The sequence below is a fragment of the Carassius auratus genome, chromosome 37, assembly GCF_003368295.1.
Source record: "Carassius auratus strain Wakin chromosome 37, ASM336829v1, whole genome shotgun sequence".
Lineage (NCBI taxonomy): Eukaryota > Metazoa > Chordata > Actinopteri > Cypriniformes > Cyprinidae > Carassius > Carassius auratus.
The window spans coordinates 12,155,552-12,178,892 of record NC_039279.1 but is presented as its reverse complement, the minus strand read 5'-3'; the positions used below and the strand labels follow the sequence as shown (position 1 = coordinate 12,178,892).

At 36.1% G+C, this 23,341-nt stretch overlaps 4 protein-coding genes and 1 long non-coding RNA gene across 8 annotated transcripts; 2 read left to right on the top strand and 3 right to left on the bottom strand.

Moving 5' to 3' along the window:
• Window positions 1–2,568: 2,568 nt before the first annotated feature.
• LOC113056215 (cholesterol 25-hydroxylase-like protein) lies at window positions 2,569–3,786 on the bottom strand. Its single transcript, XM_026222818.1, has one exon. It carries the CDS (start codon window positions 3,699–3,701, stop codon window positions 2,940–2,942), a length of 762 nt encoding a protein of 253 aa, XP_026078603.1. The 5' UTR covers window positions 3,702–3,786; the 3' UTR covers window positions 2,569–2,939.
• Window positions 3,787–3,907: 121 nt separating this feature from the next.
• On the bottom strand, window positions 3,908–8,106 carry LOC113056214 (cholesterol 25-hydroxylase-like protein). 2 transcript variants are annotated; one of them, XM_026222816.1, is made up of 4 exons: window positions 7,957–8,029; window positions 7,630–7,681; window positions 6,186–6,315; window positions 3,908–5,733 (listed from the first exon to the last, which is right to left on the bottom strand). In XM_026222816.1, exons 3-4 carry the CDS (start codon window positions 6,259–6,261, stop codon window positions 5,069–5,071), a joined length of 741 nt encoding a protein of 246 aa, XP_026078601.1. In that variant the 5' UTR covers window positions 6,262–6,315; window positions 7,630–7,681; window positions 7,957–8,029; the 3' UTR covers window positions 3,908–5,068. The 2 variants fall into 2 exon arrangements, with proteins under 2 accessions (XP_026078601.1, XP_026078602.1); XM_026222817.1 differs by lacking the exon at window positions 6,186–6,315 and having other exon boundaries at window positions 7,957–8,106.
• LOC113056209 (interferon-induced protein with tetratricopeptide repeats 5-like) lies at window positions 6,973–12,305 on the top strand. 3 transcript variants are annotated; one of them, XM_026222811.1, is made up of 5 exons: window positions 6,973–7,071; window positions 8,552–8,674; window positions 9,267–9,389; window positions 9,853–11,171; window positions 11,627–12,305. In XM_026222811.1, exons 4-5 carry the CDS (start codon window positions 9,855–9,857, stop codon window positions 11,672–11,674), a joined length of 1,365 nt encoding a protein of 454 aa, XP_026078596.1. In that variant the 5' UTR covers window positions 6,973–7,071; window positions 8,552–8,674; window positions 9,267–9,389; window positions 9,853–9,854; the 3' UTR covers window positions 11,675–12,305. The 3 variants fall into 3 exon arrangements, with proteins under 3 accessions (XP_026078596.1, XP_026078594.1, XP_026078595.1); XM_026222809.1 differs by having other exon boundaries at window positions 9,853–12,305; XM_026222810.1 differs by lacking the exon at window positions 6,973–7,071 and adding an exon at window positions 7,653–7,777 and having other exon boundaries at window positions 9,853–12,297.
• Window positions 12,306–13,884: 1,579 nt separating this feature from the next.
• Window positions 13,885–22,670, top strand: LOC113056210 (interferon-induced protein with tetratricopeptide repeats 5-like). The gene is made up of 3 exons (XM_026222812.1): window positions 13,885–13,924; window positions 20,433–20,554; window positions 21,013–22,670. Exon 3 carries the CDS (start codon window positions 21,015–21,017, stop codon window positions 22,440–22,442), a length of 1,428 nt encoding a protein of 475 aa, XP_026078597.1. The 5' UTR covers window positions 13,885–13,924; window positions 20,433–20,554; window positions 21,013–21,014; the 3' UTR covers window positions 22,443–22,670.
• Window positions 16,972–17,786, bottom strand: LOC113056217 (uncharacterized). The gene is made up of 2 exons (XR_003277673.1): window positions 17,724–17,786; window positions 16,972–17,045 (listed from the first exon to the last, which is right to left on the bottom strand). It is a non-coding gene; the product is annotated as an uncharacterized LOC113056217 (long non-coding RNA).
• Window positions 22,671–23,341: the final 671 nt, after the last annotated feature.

The window sequence follows — 23,341 nt, the reverse complement described above, 5'->3', positions numbered from 1 at the left end:
GTCATGCATACTTTGTGAGGATGCTTGTATACAAATATTTTAATTAGAAGGGACAAGAGACATTTAGCTGAATTTTACATTCTTATAATTAGCTTAGGTTAATTGCAGACCTTCTGTCTGTCTGATCTTGGTTTTAAATGTCTAAATGTCAAAATCTAAAAAGTCTTTTTAATGTGTATCTTATGTGTCCTCAGATTGGAACCATAATAACTGCATAATAAGGAGCCAGATCTCCTTTTACACAACTCTGTCTGTCTGAACTTGAACAGGAAGTTGCACAATAAGTCTTTTTGATTCAGTTAGCCCAAAGGCAAGATCGAAGTCCAACCTTTTTGTTCTCTTGAGTATTATGCAAGATTCACCATTAAAGAGGATTTTGTAGTTACATTTTTTTTTTTTTTGCTTAGAGGAAAATACTTTCACTTGTGCTGTTTCTTCTCGTTTCTTTTCCTCTTTCACTTTTTATCATCTTTTGTGGTTCAGAATTGTTGTTCGTGTCTGTCTGCCTTTTGAGACCAAGAGATTGTTGGTGCTTAAAAACATCAAATTTTTCACACACTTTTCAAGTCACTGGCAGATAAATTTTATTCATATTCTCTCATATGACATTTTTTTTTCATCAGATCTGACTTTGATCTTTTTTCATAAAGCTTTCAGTTTTATCTGATAAAAAGGAACATGACCTCATGTTGAAATCCCCCATACTCCTGGAAATCACACATCTGGGTACAGATAACAGACAATGTATACATCCCTTATCTCTTTGCTTTTACGTTAACTTTTCTTTTCTTTTTTACTTTTTTATTTAATTTATTTAAAACTCAAAAATACAATTCCAAACCATGGGTTCTATTTGACCTATTTTATTGATTTTTGAATGTTGCTGTACACTGTGATGTGGCTATGAACTACACTGTGATTGTTAGTAATTTAAACTGAAAAAGAATGTAAAATGTTATATTATCATATACAGTTTGGAAAAATTATACTATATTTTAAAGACACATAATTTAGCTGTAAAATATTTGTTACCACTAAAGAGCATGCATTTGCATTATACTCAAGAAAGAAATACATTGTCAGTAAAACATTTAAAAATATATTATTTCTAATAATTCATGAGTAAAAGGATATTCTCAGAATTCCCAGCATGATCCACCTTTATTTAGAATGAAAAAAGTTGTTTATTTATTTTATAATTATTCATACATGTGGTGTTTTCTGTTATAATATGTTATTCACTTAATGTATTTTGCATTATTTTAGTATGATATGTGTTGCTGTAATGGTGTTTTATGTGAGTAACCCTGTCCTTGTTTCTTATTATTGCCCACCAACGATGGAGGCCTTAATCTGAAGAACTTTAGTCCTTCCATAAAGTTATCAATAGCATTATAGCAATACAGATTGTAACAGTTCAAATATGTTAGCATATTAACATTTAATCATTAAATGACAGACAGATCCACCTAAATTATTTTTTATAGCAAAATTCTGGCAGCCTCTGTTGCGATTTTTGTGTCATATACCAAAAATATGTACAAGTGTATTTGGGATCTGTTTAAAAATGCTGAAATCATATTAACAGTGACGATAACTGACAGCTGTACATTTAAATCTGTTATTTCCTCTTAAATCTTGGTGAATGTCTAACTGCCCTTAGAGCATACAAAGACTTCTTCCCACACATGAAACTCAAAGGAGTACATTAAGTAAAGCCAGATGTTTAAGATTACTTCACAGACTGCTAGAAGTGGTAAGGGCAGAAAAGCATGTATGAAGATGAACAGGTTTCACAAGAATGATCAGAAATTCTGCAGATTTTTAATGGTGTAAACATTTGACAGCTTATACGGTATATGTAAGCTGTATAAACTGTCTAAACTAAGAGTAAAAACATGCTTTGATATCAACTAGTGCATTACGGGAACTATGGCGATTCTGGGAATTCTCACATGACTTGGGAAATTCTCCATTGTCGTTTTCAGGATGTGTCTGTTTTAATAACACTTGCTCACTCTTTCTCTCTAGAGGCATGACCCACCAGAACTGTGTGCTAATAATACCAAACGGCAGCTCAGTCTCTGATGTTTGTTATTTGAAATTGATTTGGTTTTGGAGATAATTTCCTTTCTGGGATTTGATTGTAGCAGAATTACAAACTGAATCTGTTTGATCTGAGAGATCTCATTTTTTATTTAATTTTATTTCCAGTTAAAGAAACAATTCAAGGGCCACAGTTCGCTAGACCCAAGCCCACAACATATATATTGCTTTATTTGTAAAGCATGATTTAAAAAGATTGCAGTGCAGGATATTTTGACCATTATTTGGCATGGTTCATAATGTATGTGATTCATTAACTTTTACCATTAATAAGACAAATAATATACCCATGTGTAATTTTATTGTTTTATGTTATTAATTATTTGTTGGTTAAATAATTGAATAGATATTAATCCTAACTTCCCCAAATCACTTTATTCAGACATTATTCAGACAGTTACTTTTTGTTGTTGTCACAAATGTATTCTTAATATTCAAAATGAAAACACAAACACAGAAATATAATTTACTTCATAGCTTTTTATTGCCATTAGCTTTGTTAGATTTGTTCTTCATGTTCCAGTGCAAACATTCAGTATCAAAACTGTTTTATAAATAAATGGAAATACATTAGGATAAGGTTAACAGATGTATCTCACATACTCCTTAGACATAGCATAGTCATATCACTGATCATTTTTCTTAGGCAACAGTCACACTTAAATACAGACATTAAATAAATAAATGAGAACATTATTTAAACACACATGAATTATAAAGCAACTTTTAAAACAAGTTTTAGAGTCAAAGGTATTCATTCATTGAATGGTAATGCTCTTTTTACAAAAAAGACAGATGAAATCAGTTCAGGTAGTCTGTTCCAGTTGCTCAGTTCATTCAGAGTGCAGTGTCCCAAAAAGCTTGTCCCAGTGAGTGAAGTATGGAGCATAGTTGGACTTGAACTTCTGATGGTGGACATCATGGTGTGGAGCTCCTCCATACAGACCAAAAGGCACCAGTCTGTGTGTCGCCCACGGCAGGTCATAGCCACAGTGGTCCTCAACTGACAGCCACATGTTCAGCATATGGAAAAGCATCTCTGTCATAGGATGAACCCCCAGTAACATGGGATTCACTGCAGCGAAGAAACCCAACGACAGAGTCTCCCATGCTCCCGAATACTCAGTGGCCAGAGCGAAGGTGGAAGTGTATTTGTGATGCACCTTATGGAAAGTGCGGTAGAGCCAGGGTACTTTGTGATGCAGAAGATGCCATACGAAGTACTGGAAGTCAAAGAGAAGCAGGCAGGCAAAAAGGTCCCAGATGACTCGCAGGAGCCCAGGTGCCGTCACTGTGTAGCTGACAGGTCTCCAGTACCAGTGCAGGACACTCAGTGGGAAGATGTACATGACATGGTTGTAGAGGGAGAGTGCGAGGCAGCTCCAAATCATCCTCCAAGATACACTGGTCTTCTGTTGAAGTTTGTATCTCCTTATCCATGCTACCCTGGAAGATAGGGCGTCCAGAACGACAAAGGGCAGGCAGAAGCTGAGGTAGACTGTAATAGAGAAGAAAACTGGGAAATATGGAGACCTAAGCACGGCCTCGTACTGCAGAATGCTGTCCCAGATGTACTGGAGCCCAGACATTTTCATTTATTTTCAGATCTTGTCTGAATGGTAGGACATGGGTACCGTGGCTTTTTATCAAGAAGAAGTCCCGCCCCCCTTTCCACTACACGCACTGCAATACCCCTAAATGGTTTGCTTCCTGTTGGAACTTCCAGGAAATTTTGAGGTAGTTTGAGAGAGTGGGCTATCTGGTGTCAAGCTGATCAGATAGTGAACCATATAAATGCAATACTTTAGAGACTGAAATGCTTTATTAGCCTACAAAACTATTATACTATAAACGATAATGGAAAGAGTGTATTGAATCATAGTGCAGAAAGAATATCTAAACAAGCAAACACAGAAGAGTAAGTTAAGATTCAGATCCTGTAGACGGACTTACTAATAGGAAATGGTACTGTAGCCTGCCAGTTATTCTTTGTAGATAGCAGGTCAAGTAGTTCTCGCCCAATCCCCATTGCTATTGATATTGCAGATTCCGTTTTTTTAACCTGACAAAATATCTATTAATCCTACAAAATATGTCAGTTAATATTCAGTTTCCATGCATCACTTTGAGAAAATTTTGTAGCAGAATTACAAAATTAACCTGATTGATCTGAGATATCTCATTTTTTATTCAATTTTTTTTCCAGTTAATATAAACAATTCAAGTGCCACAGTTCGCTAGACCCAAGCCCACAACATATATATTGCTTTATTTGTAAAGCATGATTTAAAAAGATTGCAGTGCAGGTTATTTTGCCATTATTTGGCATGGTTTCATAATGCACATGATGTATGTGATTCATTAACTTTTACCATTAATAAGACAAATAATATACCCATGTGTAATTGTGTTGTTTTATGTTAGTAATTATTTGTTGGTGAAAAATTGAATTAATATTAATCCTACCTTCCCTAAATCACTTTATTCAGACATTATTCTGAGAATTAATTGTACCATAAATTGTGGCAGTTCCTTTTTTTTGTCACAAATGTATTCTTTATATTCAAAATGAAAACACAAACACAGAAATATAATTTACTTCATAGCTTTTTATTGCCATTAGCTTTGTTAGATTTGCTCTTCATGTTCCAGTGCAAACATTCAGTATCAAAACTGTTTTATAAATAAATGGAAATACATTAGGATAAGGTTAACAGATGTATCTCACATACTCCTTAGACATAGCATAGTCATATCACTGATCATTTTTCTTAGCCAACAGTCACACTTAAATACAGACATTAAATAAATAAATGAGAACATTATTTAAACACACATGAATTATAAAGCAACTTTTAAAACAAGTTTTAGAGTCAAAGGTATTCATTCATTGAATGGTAATGCTCTTTTTACAAAAAAGACAGATGAAATCAGTTCAGGTAGTCTGTTCCAGTTGCTCAGTTCATTCAGAGTGCAGTGTCCCAAAAAGCTTGTCCCAGTGAGTGAAGTATGGAGCATAGTTGGACTTGAACTTCTGATGGTGGACATCATGGTGTGGAGCTCCTCCATACAGACCAAAAGGCACCAGTCTGTGTGTCGCCCACGGCAGGTCATAGCCACAGTGGTCCTCAACTGACAGCCACATGTTCAGCATATGGAAAAGCATCTCTGTCATAGGATGAACCCCCAGTAACATGGGATTCACTGCAGCGAAGAAACCCAACGACAGAGTCTCCCATGCTCCCGAATACTCAGTGGCCAGAGCAAAGGTGGACGTGTATTTGTGATGCACCTTATGGAAAGTGCGGTAGAGCCAGGGTACTTTGTGATGCAGAAGATGCCATACGAAGTACTGGAAGTCAAAGAGAAGCAGGCAGGCAAAAAGGTCCCAGATGACTCGCAGGAGCCCAGGTGCCGTCACTGTGTAGCTGACAGGTCTCCAGTACCAGTGCAGGACACTCAGTGGGAAGATGTACATGACATGGTTGTAGAGGGAGAGTGCGAGGCAGCTCCAAATCATCCTCCAAGATACACTGGTCTTCTGTTGAATTTTGTATCTCCTTATCCATGCTACCCTGGAAGATAGGGCGTCCAGAACGACAAAGGGCAGGCAGAAGCTGAGGTAGACTGTAATAGAGAAGAAAACTGGGAAATATGGAGACCTAAGCACGGCCTCGTACTGCAGAATGCTGTCCCAGATGTACTGGAGCCCAGACATTTTCATTTATTTTCAGATATCGTTCTGAATGGTAGGACATGGGTACCGTGGCTTTTTATTAAGAAGAAGTCCCGCCCCCCTTTCCACTACACGCACTGCAATACCCCTAAATGGTTTGCTTCCTGTTGGAATTTCCAGTGAATTTTGCAGTAGTTTGAGAGAGTGGGCTATCTGGTGTCAAGCTGATCAGATAGTGAACCATATAAATGCAATACTTTAGAGACTGAAATGCTTTATTAGCCTACAAAACTATTATACTATAAACGATAATGGAAAGAGTGTATTGAATCACAGTGCAGAAAGAATATCTAAACAAGCAACACAGAAGAAGTTAAGATTCAGAACCTGTAGACGGACTTACCAATAGGAAATGGTACTGTAGCCTGCCAGTTATTCTTTGTAGATAGCAGGTCAAGTAGTTCTCGCCCAGTCCCCATTGCTATTGATATTCCAGATTCCGTTTTTTAAACTTGACAAAATACCTATTACTCCTACAAAATATGAGTTAATATTCAATATATATAAGTTAATATTCAATTTCCCTGCGTCACTTTTTACTTATGTAAGAATGTCTCGAGTAACAGCAACGAGCCTCACAGTGGACCAGTTTCCCCAGTTTTATCGAGTAAACACCGCCATCTGCTGTTTATAACAGGCAAGGGCTGCTGCGACACTCAAACGAGTTGTCAGGATTTTTTTTGACACACTCAATTTTTGTTCGAGTTGTCACACGTTTTGGTTTGTTTGCTTTACAAATATGTTATGGAAGGATTAAACAGACAAAATAACCAATAGGCCTAACGTTTTTAACTAAAACTACAAACACCACATTAAAAAGCATTTCATAGGAACTCTACAAAATGCGAGAATAATTTTAGATCGAAACTTGCAGGGATTGCATTACAAGGATAATTTTGTTGCGAAATAGCTACATGAAAAATAAAAATTCTTGGAATCTTAGTGGTAATCTATTTTTTATTTCTACAATTATGTTTATTATTAATTATTAATGAATGTATGTATGTGTCGGCTATTTATTTATTTATTTATAAATAAATAAATAGCCTACAATATAATTGGCGATGAAATTCTTTCATCCACTGGTTTAATGACAAACAAAACCCAAAAGTTATTAAGATCAGCAAAGCGAAACTTATCCCTCTGCTTTTTTAGTTTCGTTTTCGTGATATCGTATCTTTCGATACGCACCCTGAACGGAAAGAAAACATCCTGAAATATTAAATGAGGTAGGAGTAAATAGAACCTATTGAAACACACATTTATCAACCAAACCTGTCTAAAACACGCTAATACGATTTGCCATGTAGTAGAAAGTCAATAGGTTATTTGCATGTTCTCCAGTTGGTGTATATCTCTTAGCAGTCATATTTTTTCACCATTACATATCTGTCTATCCAGTGTTTTCTGTCTTTTGTTCTGCAAAATAAATTATTATATATTATATTATTATATATATATATATATTTGTTTTCCTTAGTCTCTAGCAACAAAGACATAGAAGCTAGGCTCAGGCAGCTGGAGTGTCTTTTTACAGGTGGAATAGAAAAATAAAGAATAAGTGATTTGAACAGCTTACAAGACAAAACAAAACACAAAAGTATCATGCCACATTTTTCAACCTTCTGGCTTTTATCAGTAGGACTGGGATTGCGCTGGACTACCTTTAAAAGGCTGAATTGGCATTAATGCAAGACAGACTAAAGAAAGCTGAGTTCGTTGTGACGTTCTCCAGCTTTGCATGGGTAAACTATCACTTGCAGAGGCTAAATGATTTGGAAGCTTACTTGAAAAAGGTGAAAAGCATATACAAGGACATGCCAGGTTCATCAAATACTCCTGCAGCAAGAAAAAAAGAAAAGAAAAAAAGCAGAGCAAGCAAAGGAGTTGTTTAGGGCTTTTGAGGCAGATCCAGACAACATGTTGCATTAGCAGGTACAATATAGCCGTTAACTAGCTGGCATGTCTGTTTTTTTTGTGTTTTTTTTTTTGAGGATCAAATTACCAAAGTATAATCCTTTAGTTTAAACACACACATGAATAGCCTTTATATGATTATATTCTGTTTGTTTTATTATTATACTGAGAATAGACATAAGATCTTCTTTTCTCACCTGAATTGCACCACAACTTCTAAATCAACATTTGCAGGTGATATTAAGGCAATTATAATACAGCATTTTATGCTGTTCTCCGAACCTGTCAATCAACATTAGCGCGCCCCACCCACAGGATAAATACATCGATGCCAAAATTTTGTCAGCATGTGTTCAGAGATTAGAATATAAAGTTCACTAAATATTTTTCAAATATACTGGCTATGACCCAGCACATGCCCCAGATAAATTTACAGCCAGGAGCCACTACTGCTTTAAACAACATTTTTATAGGCTAAGTATGTGTTTGTGTATGTGTGTATAGCCCATTTGTCCCTGTACAGTATAAAAATACAATATAAAATCAATAAACACAAAAAATTATTTTCACTCACACTGTAAGTACTATGTAAGTTTTATATTGTCATCGTCTTTTAGCTAAAAATGACAGCCAAATACAGAAATAAATATGCAAAAGAAGCATGACAAGTCAGACTCCATATGTCAGGCAATGGTTTAGACCAGCCTTTATTTAACTACCAAATATTGCACATAATTTGAGATGGGCTTCAGCTCTCACGCTTTTGCTGTTTCCCTTTCCCTCTTTCTTCAGCCAAGGTTTCAGTTTCCATTCTGAGTTTGACACTCCCATCTCTAGAAGAGGTTAATAAAGCCCGCACCACCGTCCTCCTCAAACAGATCCTAAAACATTTATCAAACAGACGTCCTAGATAAGGTAAGTGTATCCCTAAAATTACAATGTTTTTTTTTTGTTGTTGTTGTTGTTTGTTTTCTGTAGTTGGTCTACAGTAGTTTCAGCAAAGCTATTTATATAGGTTATGTAAATCTGGTAAGTGTCATATTTAATATGAAATAAATACTTAGAAATTTAGAATAAATGTACTTTTTAAAATATATTTTGGCTAGAATAAATACATTTAAATAAAACATATATTAATTAAAATGGCCAAAAATACATAAGAAATATGAGTAACTTAAATTATTGAAAATATAGTTTTTGCATATTTCACATATATATATGTGTGTGTGTGTGTAGTCTAAATGCCACTGTATATAAATACAATATATATAATATAAATACAAACAAAAAAATATTTTCATTCATAATGTACAAGTTTTATCATCATTGCCTTTAAGCTAAATATAACAGCCAAAGACAGAGATAAATATGCAAAAGAAGCATGACAACCAGACTCCAGCTGGGAATGGTTTAGACCAGCCTTTATTTAACTACCAAATATTACACATAATTTAAGACAGGCTTAAGTTCTCACTCTTTTGCTGTTTGTCTTTCCCTCTTTCTTCAGCCAAGTTTTCAATTTCCATTCTGAGTTCGACACTCCCATCTCTTGAAAAGGTTAATAAAGCTTGCACCACCTTCCTCCTCAAACAGATCCTGAAACATTTATCAAACAAACGTCCTAGATAAGGTAAGTGTATCCCTACAATTACAATGTTTTTTTGCATTTGGTCTACAGTAGTTTTAGCAAAGCTATTTATATAAATTACATAAATCTGATATTATATTTAATATAAAAAATGTACTTCAAGAGGAAAATAAATGTGTTTCCAATTTAAAAAATAATAATTTAGAATAAATGCACATTTTAACATATATATTTATCCAGAATATATATATATGACAATCAGACTCCATATGTCAGGCAATGGTTTAGACCAGCCTTTATTTAACTACCAAATATTGCACATAATTTGAGAAGGGCTTCAGCATATATATATATATGTGTGTGTGTGATTAAATGCAGTGGAAAGCTATTGGTATATTGTTATAGACACTGCTATATATAAACATTCTGACAGATGTTTTTGTCTGTGGAATTATCATTATTATTATATAAACAATATTTAATATACATCTTTCTATTTTTACAGGTATGGATCCGGACAGAACTTTGAGAGCAAAACTTCTCCAGTTGGAATGCCACTTCACCTGGGCTCTGAACAGAGATGATATAGATCTAAATGATGTTCTCAATAGACTGCAAGAACAGATTAAGCTGTACTTCGGAAAGAAAGAAGGCCTTGCCAAAACTTACAGTCCTTTGGCCTATGTCCAGTTCCTTCTGGGGTTTCACGAGGAGGCACATAATAATCTCATGACATCCGTGAAGCTACTCATGGAATGCCACCAGGATGAATTTCATAAAACTCTCATTGTCACTTATGGAAACCTTGCCTGGCTAAACTACCACATGAAGAACTACAAAGAATGTGAAAGTTACCTGAAGAAGCTTCAGAAGATAAATGAAACCTTACTCACTGAATGGTCATCTGTTCCAGAGGTGCTTGGTGAAAAGGGATGGACTTTTCTTAAATTCTCACAAACATATTACAACAGAGCCAAAGAATGTTTCAGGAAGGCTTTAGAAATTGAACCAGAGGAAGGCGAATGGAATGCTGGTTATGCAATTGCTCTGTATCGCACCGAATTCGAGAATTCCAGTTTGGATAATTCGCCTACAATAAAGCAGCTGAAACGAGCCATTGCCACGAATCCAGAGGATGATGTTCTCAAAGTCCTCTTAAGCATGCGGCTGATTGTTTACAAAAAGTACAAAGAGGCTGAGAGTTTGGTAGAGAAGGCTTTAGAAAGATCTCCAGATCACCCACATGTCATGCGATATGTTGCAAAATTCTTCAGGAGTCAAGGAAGTGTGGACAGGTCAATTCATCTTTTGAAGCGAGCACTGGAAAACTCACCCGATTCTAGTTTCATACATCATCAGTTAGCTCTTTGCTATAAGTTTAAGAAAATCCAACTGTTGCAGGAGCAAAGTCACCATGCCAAAGGGGCAAAAGTTCAACAGATTCGCGATCAATGCATCTATCATTTAGAAAAGGCCACCAGCCTGACAGCCTCCTTCATTTCTGCAATGAGCGATCTAGCGCTGCTGTATGGAGAGAACCGGGATATGTCACGGGCTGAGGAGCTGTTTCAGCTCGCTTTTAAAGCAGCCAGAGAGAAAAACGACAATCTACATGTTGTCAATTTTTGTTATGCTGAATTCCAGCTCTACTGCCACAGATGTGAGTCGTCAGCTATCAAATACTTCATGGAATGTCTAAAGATTAAACAGAATTTACAAGAAGGGAAGAAAAGTGCCAACATTTTAAAGAAGATCGCTGACAAACGAATTCAGAGAAACTCAAGTGATGTGGAGGCTTATGGGATACTAGGGTTCCTTCATAAGGTAAATGGGGAGAAACGTCAAGCCATTGAGTGCTATGAGAAAGCTCTGAGTTATGAAGACAATGATGAGTTCCTCAGTAACCTTAGTGAACTCAGGATGTCCTCACAGTAAAGTCATCACATATTAAATGCTTACACTATCAGATGTACATAATGTAATATGCATTTGATTGTGCTTCATGTACTGACACTTTATGGCTATTTATTCTATTAATGTATAATGACGATTAAGTCAGAATAAATAAAATATACTCTACCTTTATGTTTATGTTTTAAGATTAAAGTAACTAAGGCCTAACATCTAGTTGGCTAAAAATATTTTACAGGATTTCTAAACTGTCATTATCCAAAGGCACTTTACACTAAGAGCTTAAAGTTTAAATAACATTATCATATAAATATAATGCTTGTTTGTTTTTCCGGTTGTTTTTTTTTATTTTATTTATTTTTTCACAGATCAGAACTTATACCACAGGTAATGTTGGCCATAAGAAAGGTAAATAGTTTCCTTTCAGATCCCAAAGATAGTTTAATGTAATGATTGATTGCATTGGAGTGTGGCACGAATTTGTGAAACAAACAAACAAGTGAAATTAAATGTAATTTTATGTTATATGTTCTCTCCACAAAAAAAAAAAAAAAAAAAGTAATATAAGAATTATAAGGCACTGGTAAAATAAAACATTTACCTTTAACCTAGCATTTAGCCATCTCAATCATTTGACGGCATTTTGTTCCCCACGTGTTTTCCATGACCCAGTTTTCCCTCATGTTTATTATGTTTATTGATCCTAGGTGCATCTCATCCATCTTCTAATGCATTTAAGTCCCAGCTTTAGCGTTTGCTGTTTGTCTGGTATTGAATGAATACGTGGTTCTTTGTGTGTACTCCTGCCTGCCCTGTGTTATACCTTGGTTTTGTATTATTAAAGACCAGTGTTTGAGTTACTCCTTATCTGGGTTCTTTGCTCCTCAAGCAGTGCAATAATTCTGACAGTAACACTATATATTTGATAACATTTGTTTTTATTTGATTACATTTTGAGGTGTGGATCACATTTAATTTTTACACCATGGCTGCATTGTATTAAAAGATTTTCTTTTAATAAAGACATACAGAATTTAAACTCCTGTTCATTTTACTTTTGGCACAATTTCTGCAGGTTTGTAATTAAAAGGCACTGCCATAAGTCAATTGCATTTACCATTGTTCCTTCTAATAATACTTATGTATTTTAGCATCACGATGGCAAGTTTTACAGTTCTTCAAGTATCCAAAATATAAAATAAACTGTCCAGTTTAAATGTAATTGTAACTATAATATGACCATGATTTGATAGCAGATTCTGGTTCACTTAAAGGCATAGTCTAGCCAAAAGTAAATGAACATTCTGTATTTACACTTCTTATTTAACACAGCTTAAGACAAACATATTAATGAAAAACTGACCCAACTGGATCACATGGGATATCAGAAAATAAGACAAAAATAGCTAATTTGATTAGAACTGAGCACAACTGTGATTAGTCCCAAAGGCAGAACAAGTACAGGTGCATCTAAAAAAAAAAAAAAAAAAAAAGTAGAATATCAATGGTAAAAGAAAATCGGCCAAACATATCGGTCCAAAAATGTAACGAGGCTGCCTCAAGCTGGGATTGAGCCCAGGTCTCTGGTGCTCTAAGAGGGTGAATTTACTCACTGAGCTACTCCCAGACTGTTAAACCCAAGAGCGGAAGAGCAAAAGAGCAAAAAAGGCCAAGGGGCTTGAATCTTCAAAAAGTAACAATAATCTTTACTAGAGAAAACAAAGTACAAAATAAACGTAGCAAACCTAGCTACCATTAAACAAAAGACACAAGGGTCCAAAAATACAAGAACAATAAAACTTAACTTAGCAACTGGATACACAGGAAGCATAGGCTCAAGACTGAACACAATAGCAGGGAACAAACAGACTTATAAAGGGTCAAACACATGTGTGAGGAATCAACACTGATGAGCAGAGCACTGTAACAAATATGCAGGTCATCGATTCAGGGGGTTAAATTCAGATGAAACCCTGTTTGCACCAAGTGCCTGGCCTGGCGCCAGCCTGGCTGGACTTAAATTATTTTACGATACCCATGCGAGCTTCAAAGGAGACCTGAACCCCCCCCCCCCCCCCATTGACGTTCATTGGATGGTCACGCGAAAAGAGGCGTGAATCATCTCAAGCAATAAAAGTCGACCGAAAAAGGACCGCCTTCTCTTCTTACGCTGACTCCCTTCCCTCCTGCATCAACCCAGGTTGCTCCCACGAGTCCCTCGGTGCGGCCTTGGGTCGCGCTCATATCGTGCTCTTCTCTTCTTCTCGTTCTTCGTTCTTGGACACGCTGCTGCGACCAACGTCGCTCCCGTGAGGCCCATTTCATTTCGCCGTCCCCCTCAGCACAGGGACTGAGGAAAGGGAAGCCATTTTCATGGCTCCTTTGGAAGCTTTCGTTTTTGTTGTTTGTTTTCTTTTCTTTACTAAGTTTATTCAACTATTCGCCTCTCCACACAAGGAAGACGAATTCTGGAACATTGTTTGTTGAACCTTTCAAATACCGCGCAAAGACAGAACAAAGGACCACGTGACTCCACGGTCACGCCAAGATCCAGCGCAGCTTGCACGCGCGTCACACGGCCTCCGGAACACGCACGCTGTTTTCAAAAGGACCAGCGCACAAAGTGTCACAAAAAGACCACGCTCACGCACGAGTGGGCCATGCAAGTATCACTTTTCTATGGAGATTTAAATGCTGCTTTAAAGTGTTGCTATGATCTGATTGTTGTTGGCTTCCAAAAAGGTTACTGACTGATTTTCATACCTGAGCTCATTCTGTGATCTCTCTCACTTTCTCCATTTTCTCTCTCTCTCGCTCGCTCGCTCTCTTTCTCTCTCTCTCTATCTCTCTCTCTTTTATTTGGATTCCATTATGTCTTGTAAAGAGTTTACTGTCTGTATTGTCGTACGCATATTTACTCTGTGTGATTTGTAGTTTGATGTATTACTAGTTTAATTATTAAAAACCCATACACTGATGATTGGCTTGGACTCCACCCCACTCACATTATGATTTACTGAAAGGCCTGATCTTTAGCTACAAGCTTTAAATTTAGAAACTAAATTTATCATAAGGATAGGATAATGTTTTCATGGCCAGAGAATATTTTTCCTTGAATTATAAGGCGTGATAACTTTATTGAAAATACATAGGTCAACAGTGGTTTGCTGGACAAACCACTGTTTGATTTGCAGTAATTTACAGTAAGAGATATCACAATAATTGATATGAAGAATGGAATATTGACATATTAATGAGTAAGTTAAAGTGCCCTGTAATTAGTTATTGGTATAGACAATTGAGCTATTTTTCATAATCAATAAAATTAAATGTAACTGTCATCTGAGATATATATTAATCATATTCCTGATTAATTATCCAAATTCCCTATATATCATTTGAGTTAATTACTGTGTAAAACTCATTGTTGTTACAGCACTGAACATGGTATGGGGTGATAACGCCCTCTGAAGGAGCGGAGAGACCACAGGGCTAGAGTTCATAGGGCAAGAGCCAACTGCAGTTCTGGAGGGAACATGACACCGTACTCATTGAGAGTGACCCCTGCAGGCCAGGATGAAAACTGCAATGCAGATACGAGCCCATTACAAAAAATCTGCATCATATCTCAGTCATCGGCCGACCTGATTTTTAAATATCAGCATCGGCCAGTGAAAAAAACATTGTTGGTCGACCTCTAATTACAAGAGATATTTTTTATTTTTGCAGTGGAAATGGGTCGAACAGTTTGAGAATGGAACCTGCAACCATGTCGCTGGTAAAGGGTTATAGGAGCATATGTCGACCGCCAGAGAAGGCACTAAATTTGACAGACACAGTTGCTATGAAATTCTCTATGCAGGAAAAACCCTGTCTTAAATTAAATGCATTTAATATTTTAAGTAAAATTGTTTCTTCAAATTCAGATTAAATGTCAGAACCAACAGCCTTGTGCAGTGCTCTGACATATAGCGTGGATGTGCTTCAGGTTATCCTTGAAAGAGTCCCCTCCTCTCTCTCCCATTTGTGCACTCTCTGTACTGTCCTCTGTTAAAAAAAAATAATTATATTGTGAAATATATTTTACTGAAAACTGAAAAAAAAAACACATACAAAATGTTCACTTACAGTTCAATAACAGTGGGAAACAAAGGGCACAAGACTATTCTTAAACAACTGTGGAAGTTGTGGTTTAGTGGTTAGAGAGTTTGACTCCTAACCTTAAGGTTTTGGGTTTGAGTATTGGGAAAGGCACTGAACCCCCAACTGCTCCCTGGGTGCAGCAGCATAAATGTGTGTGTGTGCCCTTTGAATCAAGTATCCCAGAGTGCAGTCTGGACGATGGGGCGGGGTGACACGTTGGGGCGGAGCGACACGTGTCGCCCCGCCCACCTCAGCGGTTATTGGTTTATGATTAAGATGAGCTTATTGGTGTACAGATGAGTGACGATTTTACAGCTTATTGGTATAGAGAATTATGACGCTCTGAGCAGGATTGGAATGCGGAAGTAGACACTCAGATGAATAAACTTTTAATATAAATTAAAAAGTGAATATAAATGTTGTGTTTTTGCATTTATTGTTGCATTTCCACAACATCCCGTATAAATACAAAGAGTTTTGGATTACGACGAACAGAATAGAAATAAATGGTCTACTCCCTCAAAGGCTGTAGACACTACCTCGGCATTACTCTCTGGTTTGAAAATGACACGGCAATATAATGCGAAGTATGGTTATGTAGATAGTCATGGAGTACCTTGATTTATATATTCAAATTACATATATATATATATATATATATATATATATATATATATATATATATATATATATGTATGTATGTATGTATGTGTGTGTGTATGTGTGTGCGTCGTGTGTGTAACAAATTGTCACCAGTCTCTGAACGTCACCAATAATATTCTCAACATTCCCTTGGCCCCTACGAAAATTTACCATGGTTCTGCTACAGTAACTATAGTAAAACTATGGTGTTTTTATAATTACAGCTCACAGTAATTAATATGCCAACAAATATTTTACTACAATAAATCCATGGTTACTTTTTGCAAGGAAGGAACTATACAGGTTCTAAAGAACTTGCCCAAAAACACTTGTCACTTTCTGTTATTTGTTTTCTGAACTGCCCTACTGAAAACCTCATTAATCCTCACAATCCTGTCACAACTAAATTAAGAATCCATTATGAGCAATGCATAGCAAATGATGTTACCATCAAATATGAGAAACCTTAAAGAATGATAGACTGATGTAAATGACTGAAACCGGTTGTCATGCACGTGTTTGCCATAGCTTTTTTATTAAAACATTATACACTGCAAAGTTTAACTTTAAATTACATCAATTAATACATCAAAACCAGCTGATCTCAGTCCATTCTCTATTTCCCTTCAATGAACTTAACACACAAATGTGTTTCATGCCACAAAAAATAAAAATAAAAAATAAAAAACAGTCCTTGGAACAAAATCCTGTGTAAACAAAAGCCCAGAAGATCACCACGCCGGTCTCTTCCCTGTACCCTGGTGGGTTAAACTTGAAAAGGGCTCTGCACTGCAAGTGTTCCCTGATGCTGTACATCCGTCTGAACTCAATTGGAGAATGAGCATTAAAGAGGGGGAAATCTTACTGTCTAGCCAGGCAAACTGTGCCGCTTTCCAAAAAACTTCGGAGCACATCCCTAAACCATCTGCAAACCAGAGAAAGTGTCAAATATACAGAGTCACCCGCTGACAAAATAACTTCCATGAGGATTTCCAGGGGAAGCTGTTGAATCAAAAACATACATAGGTTTATTTATACATGTATATAAAAGTTATTAAACATTATATAAACACTGACTACAGACAACCGTGCTTTAAAACTCTCATTAAAAACTCTATAGATTGTTGTCACAACTGCATACTCATTCTTTTATAATAACACTAATAAAATGTTAATATATACAGTACTGTGCAGAAGTATTAGGCATGTTAGTATTTTCACATTGAAAAAAACCTGTTTTAAGCCAATTATTTATATCTTTTGCTATTGTCAGTAGGATATATTAGTTTACATTTCCACACATTCATTTTGCCATTAATTGTAATAATCCAGTGATATATTTGTATATATTTGTATGCATGATCCACATGAAGATTTTTTATATTGAATATGAATATTTCTGTCTTATATGGTGAACAAAATCCACATTAGATCGCAAACAGAAGTTATTTAAAACACTCGCTGCTGTCTGAAAATGAATTAAGCTGAAATGTTTTTAAATGTCTTTGATGCTGATGTTAACTGATAGCTATATATTAAATAATCCACAGTAATGACCAATATAGTACTTGTACATAATACCACATCTGAACAACTATGTAGCTGTAATAACTAAAATACCTCTGCATGTACACACATATGTAATTATTAGTTGTTAATGAATGTATGTGCACAAATAACCTGCTTTGCTGGACTCTGCCTGAAGACATGGTGAATGGTGAAGTTCTCCCCCTCAGTGGTTGAGCTCTAAAAGAACAAATGTCAAGAGGTAGGTTTATTGCTAGATATAGTACAGAGTAATGTTTCATGTAGCAACATTCAAACAGCTACATACATTTGCGGAGTAAAGCTGTCCAGGAGAACAGAACACCACCACCTCCTGATCATGTCATCCTGAAAAATAATAATAATAATAATATACACACAAAAATCATGCATGTCTGTTCAAATAACTTGACAAATGTAATGCCATACCTCTGTAAAATCGAACCTATGAACTAAAGCCATGTACAGAGTGTACTACTGTTACAATCCACAAAGAACAATAAAATTTGAATTTTTCTACAAAATGTAGAAAAATGTACATAATAAGCGAGTATATCATGAATCCATTTTCCAAACTGTGTTTTTAGCTTGTCCTGAATCACTAGGGTACACCTATAATAAGTGTTTATATTCGGACTATTTTAGATTGCTTCGGGGGTACCGTGGCAGAGTAACCCATTACCTTTGTGATTCTTCATTGACATAAACAGAGAGAAGTAGTTCCGGCTACGATGTTCTTCCGCAAGACGGAAGCAGTTCTGTTTATTAACCGCTAGAGCGTCAAAAGTTCCCTACCACAGCTTTAAGTAAAACAAGTAAAATTAAGTAAATTTTTATTAAATGAAGTCAAATCAATACCTATCACAAAAGACCAACGAATCTCTACCAGGAGTGACTGTGCCGTGTAGCAGATAAACAATTCCTTACAAAAATGCAAATACGATGAATTGCCCTAAAGTGGGACACTGCGTAATATGGGACACTTAAGGTTTCTTGTTTGTAGCTCCCCATAAATACATGAATGCCAGTGAAACTCTGGGTTAAAGCTGTGGTGTCATGTGATCGAAATCACATCACCTCTCAAATGTACAATCATAAATGAGGCTGCAGGAATCATCAAACTGGAAGCACATTGTGTGAAGACCACCCAAGGGTCAGTGACATAGAGTATAAATTCATAAAAAAAAACAAAAAAAACAATCCTGTTATTTTTGGGCTTAATGTGCTTATTTAATGTTTTTTATTCAGGTAGTTCTCAAGATTTGTGCAGGCTTGCTGTTAGAGGTTCTCAAAAAGACAGTTAAGTTATGCCTGCTTTTGTTGTATGTAACAGTCAATAATTCTATCTACATAATATAACACAGGTCTATGATAATAGTTGCTTAATGTCTTATAAATCAAAACTATCATATTGTATTATTTGTCTGATGATGTTTGATTATTTTATCCATCCATAACCAAGAGATATACTAACTTTTCGGATTTGACTATTCGACATGAAAGGTGATTTTGCCTTTTATAAGGAAGCTGCAGATTTTCTCAGACGACTTGTACTAAGAGCACTAATATGTCTATCATTTATTTTATGAATGTGTTATCTGAATTTTCTCTTTTGATTTATTTAAAACACATACTGGGGTTTTTAAAATGGTATTAGGTGTGGATTTCATGTAAACATCACAATATGTCACAGAAGTCTGAAATGTCCTAGCCTGACTACGTCCGACTTCCTACTTCCGCTCAATTTCATTTCGCTTCTGTACTGTCTACGAAGCAAAGTGACGTAGCAGAGTCTGGTATTACCAGGCTAGAAATGTCCCACATTCACCCTGAACTGGATCCTTGATGCCTCTACAGGGGAAAGAAGAAATGGTTTACTGAAAAGTTCTTAAAAAGCAGAATTTTGTTTTATACCATTCCTTTAAACAATCGTTATTCATTTAAATATTACCCAAAATTGCCATTATATGATATTTAGGAAACACAAACCGAGTAACGTCATCTTGACCTATATAATTATACGATTAAAAATGTATACTCGCCTAATGCATGACATTCGTATCAGAAAAACGTGAATCTCTAAAATTAATACGTATCAGCTATTCACAACATCAGACGAGCAAATATCGTTATAGTGCGTTAAGACGCTGATTGCGATTAGCATCTAACTTTAACATCTGTGACGCAGTACAAAAATAGGAAACGTTGAACAAGCTAAGTTCAGATTGTTACGACTGTAATTGTTTATTGTGTAAAAGTTTATTTCAGTATGTAATGACAATGAGTAGCTCCTACAAAGCATATTGTTTTCCAGACGTTATATGCCTTTTGTTCATCTCGGAAGCAGATATTGTCAGTAAACTGATGTGAATGGGCATGACCATAGGGCATGACGCATCAGGAACTGCTCTGCATACTGAACTAGTGAAACATATCGCTGTTCCGCTCGCTCGTAAAATAAATATAAGTAAGTAAATTATTGAAAATATAGTTTTCGCATATTTCATATATATATATATATATATATATATATATATATATATGTATATATATATATATATATATATATATATATATATATATATATATATATATATATATATATATATATATATATATATATATATATATATATACGTGTGTGTGTGTGTGTGTAGTTTAAATTTCACTGTCTACAATATATATAATATAAATACAAACAAAAAAATATTTTAGATCATATGTACCAGACTCCAGCTGGCAATGGTTTAGACCAACATTTATTTAACAAAAAAATATTACACATAATTTAAGACAAGCTTAAGTTCTCACTCTTATGCTGTTTGTCTTTCCCTCTTTCTTCAGCCAATTTTCAGTTTCCATTCTGAGTTTGACACTCCCATCTCTAGAAAAGGTTAATAAAGCTTGCACCACCTTCCTCCTCAAACAGATCCTGAAACATTTATCAAACAGACGTCCTAGATAAGGTAAGTGTATCCCTAAAATTACAATGTTTTTTTGCATTTGGTTTACAGTAGTTTTAGCAAAGCTATTTATATAAGTTCCGTAAATCTGATATTATATTTAATATAAAAAATGTACTTCAAGAGAAAAATAAATGTGTTTCCAATTAAAAAAAGAATAATTTAGAATAAATGCACATTTTAACATATATATTTATCCAGAATATATATATATATATATATATATATATATATATATATATATGTGTGTGTGTGTGTGTGTGTGTGTGTGTGTGTGTGTGTGTGTGTGTGTGTGTGTGTGTGTGTGTGTGTGTGTGTATATGATTAAATGCAGTGGAAAGCTATTGGTATATTGTTATAGACACTGCTATATATAAACATTCTGACAGATGTTTTTGTCTGTGGAATTATCATTATTATTATATAAACAATATTAAATATACATCTTTCTATTTTTACAGGTATGGATCCGGACAGAACTTTGAGAGCAAAACTTCTCCAGTTGGAATGCCACTTCACCTGGGCTCTGAACAGAGATGATATAGATCTAAATGATGTTCTCAATAGACTGCAAGAACAGATTAAGCTGTACTTCGGAAAGAAAGAAGGCCTTGCCAAAACTTACAGTCCTTTGGCCTATGTCCAGTTCCTTCTGGGGTTTCACGAGGAGGCACATAATAATCTCATGACATCCGTGAAGCTACTCATGGAATGCCACCAGGATGAATTTCATAAAACTCTCATTGTCACTTATGGAAACCTCGCCTGGATAAACTACCACAAGAAGAACTACAAAGAATGTGAAAGTTACCTGAAGAAGCTTCAGAAGATAAATGAAACCTTACTCACTGAGTGGTCATCTGTTCCAGAGGTGCTTGGTGAAAAGGGATGGACTTTTCTTAAATTCTCACAAAAATATTACAACAGAGCCAAAGAATGTTTCAGGAAGGCTTTAGAAATTGAACCAGAGGAAGGCGAATGGAATGCTGGTTATGCAATTGCTCTGTATCGCACCGAATTCGAGAATTCCAGTTTGGATAATTCGCCTACAATAAAGCAGCTGAAACGAGCCATTGCCACGAATCCAGAGGATGATGTTCTCAAAGTCCTCTTAAGCATGCGGCTGATTGTTTACAAAAAGTACCAAGAGGCTGAGAGTTTGGTAGAGAAGGCTTTAGAAGGATCTCCAGATCACCCACATGTCATGCGATATGTTGCAAAATTCTTCAGGAATCAAGGAAGTGTGGACAGGTCAATTCCTCTTTTGAAGCGAGCACTGGAAAACTCACCCGATTCGAGTTTCATACATCATCAGTTAGCTCTTTGCTATAAGTTTAAGAAAATCCAACTGTTGCAGGAGCAAAGTAACCATGCCAAAGGGGCAAAAGTTCAACAGATTCGCGATCAATGCATCTATCATTTAGAAAAGGCCACCAGCCTGACAGCCTCCTTCATTTCTGCAATGAGCGATCTAGCGCTGCTGTATGGAGAGAACCGGGATATGTCACGGGCTGAGGAGCTGTTTCAGCTCGCTTTTAAAGCAGCCAGAGAGAAAAACGACAATCTACATGTTGTCAATTTGTGTTATGCTGAATTCCAGCTTTACTGCCACAGATGTGAGTCGTCAGCTATCAAATACTTCATGGAATGTCTAAAGATTAAACCGAATTTACTCACAGGGAAGAAAAGTGCCAACATTTTAAAGAAGATCGCTGATAAACGAATTCAGAGAAACTCAAATGATGTGGAGGCTTATGGGATACTAGGGTTCCTTCATAAGGTAAATGGGGAGAAAGATCAAGCCATTGAGTGCTATGAGAAAGCTCTGAGTTATGAAGACAATGATGAGTTCCTCAGTAACCTTAGTGAACTCAGGATGTCCTCACAGTAAAGTCATCACATATTAAATACTTATCAGATGTACATAATGTAATATGCATTTGATTGTGCTTCATGTACTGACACTTTATGGCTATTTATTCTATTAATGTATAATGAAGATCATGGGCCCTATTTTAACGATCTGAAACGCAAGTGTCAAAGCGCGAAGCGCAAGTAAGTTTGTGGGCGGGTCTCGGCGCTGTTGCTATTTTCCCGGCGGGATAAATGGCTCTTGCGCCCGGCGCAAATCTAAAATGGGTTGGTCTGAAGCAGCTTCATTATTCATAGGTGTGGTTTGGGCGTAACGTGAAATAAACCAATCAGAGCGTCATCCAACATTCCCTTTAAAAGCAGGTGCGCAAGTTCCATTATGGATTGCTATTATTATGGCGTATTTACCAGGCGCACGCCAGGAGCGGTTCACAGCCGAGGAGACTGATGTTCTTGTAAGAGCAGTGAAAGACAGAGAAGTTGTGTTGTATGGGGATGGGAGAATAATTAGCCTGAATAATTTGTGAGCTAGTTTTATGCCTATTTTTTTTTTCACATCTTCGTGTCACACCACAATGATTTCCGTCATCTCATGTGTTAATATTTTTTTAGTGTAACAATTTATGATTTGCAAAAATAACTGTTGCATCTGTGTAGATTACATGAGCAAAGTGTATGCGCGTTGTGCACGCTATACATTATGGTCAAGCTTGCGCCCTTAAAATAGCATAATGAACAACGCGCAACGCGCCACTGACTTTAGACTAGGTTTTTTCTGGTCAGTGGCGCAATTGTGTAATGGAACAGCAAAATAGCACCAGGGATTGTTTGCGCCGGAACACGCCTCCTTTTTTGCGCTGAACCGCCCAGGGAGCGCAAGTTCATTCACTAGTTTAGCGACGTGCTTCTGTGGAGGGA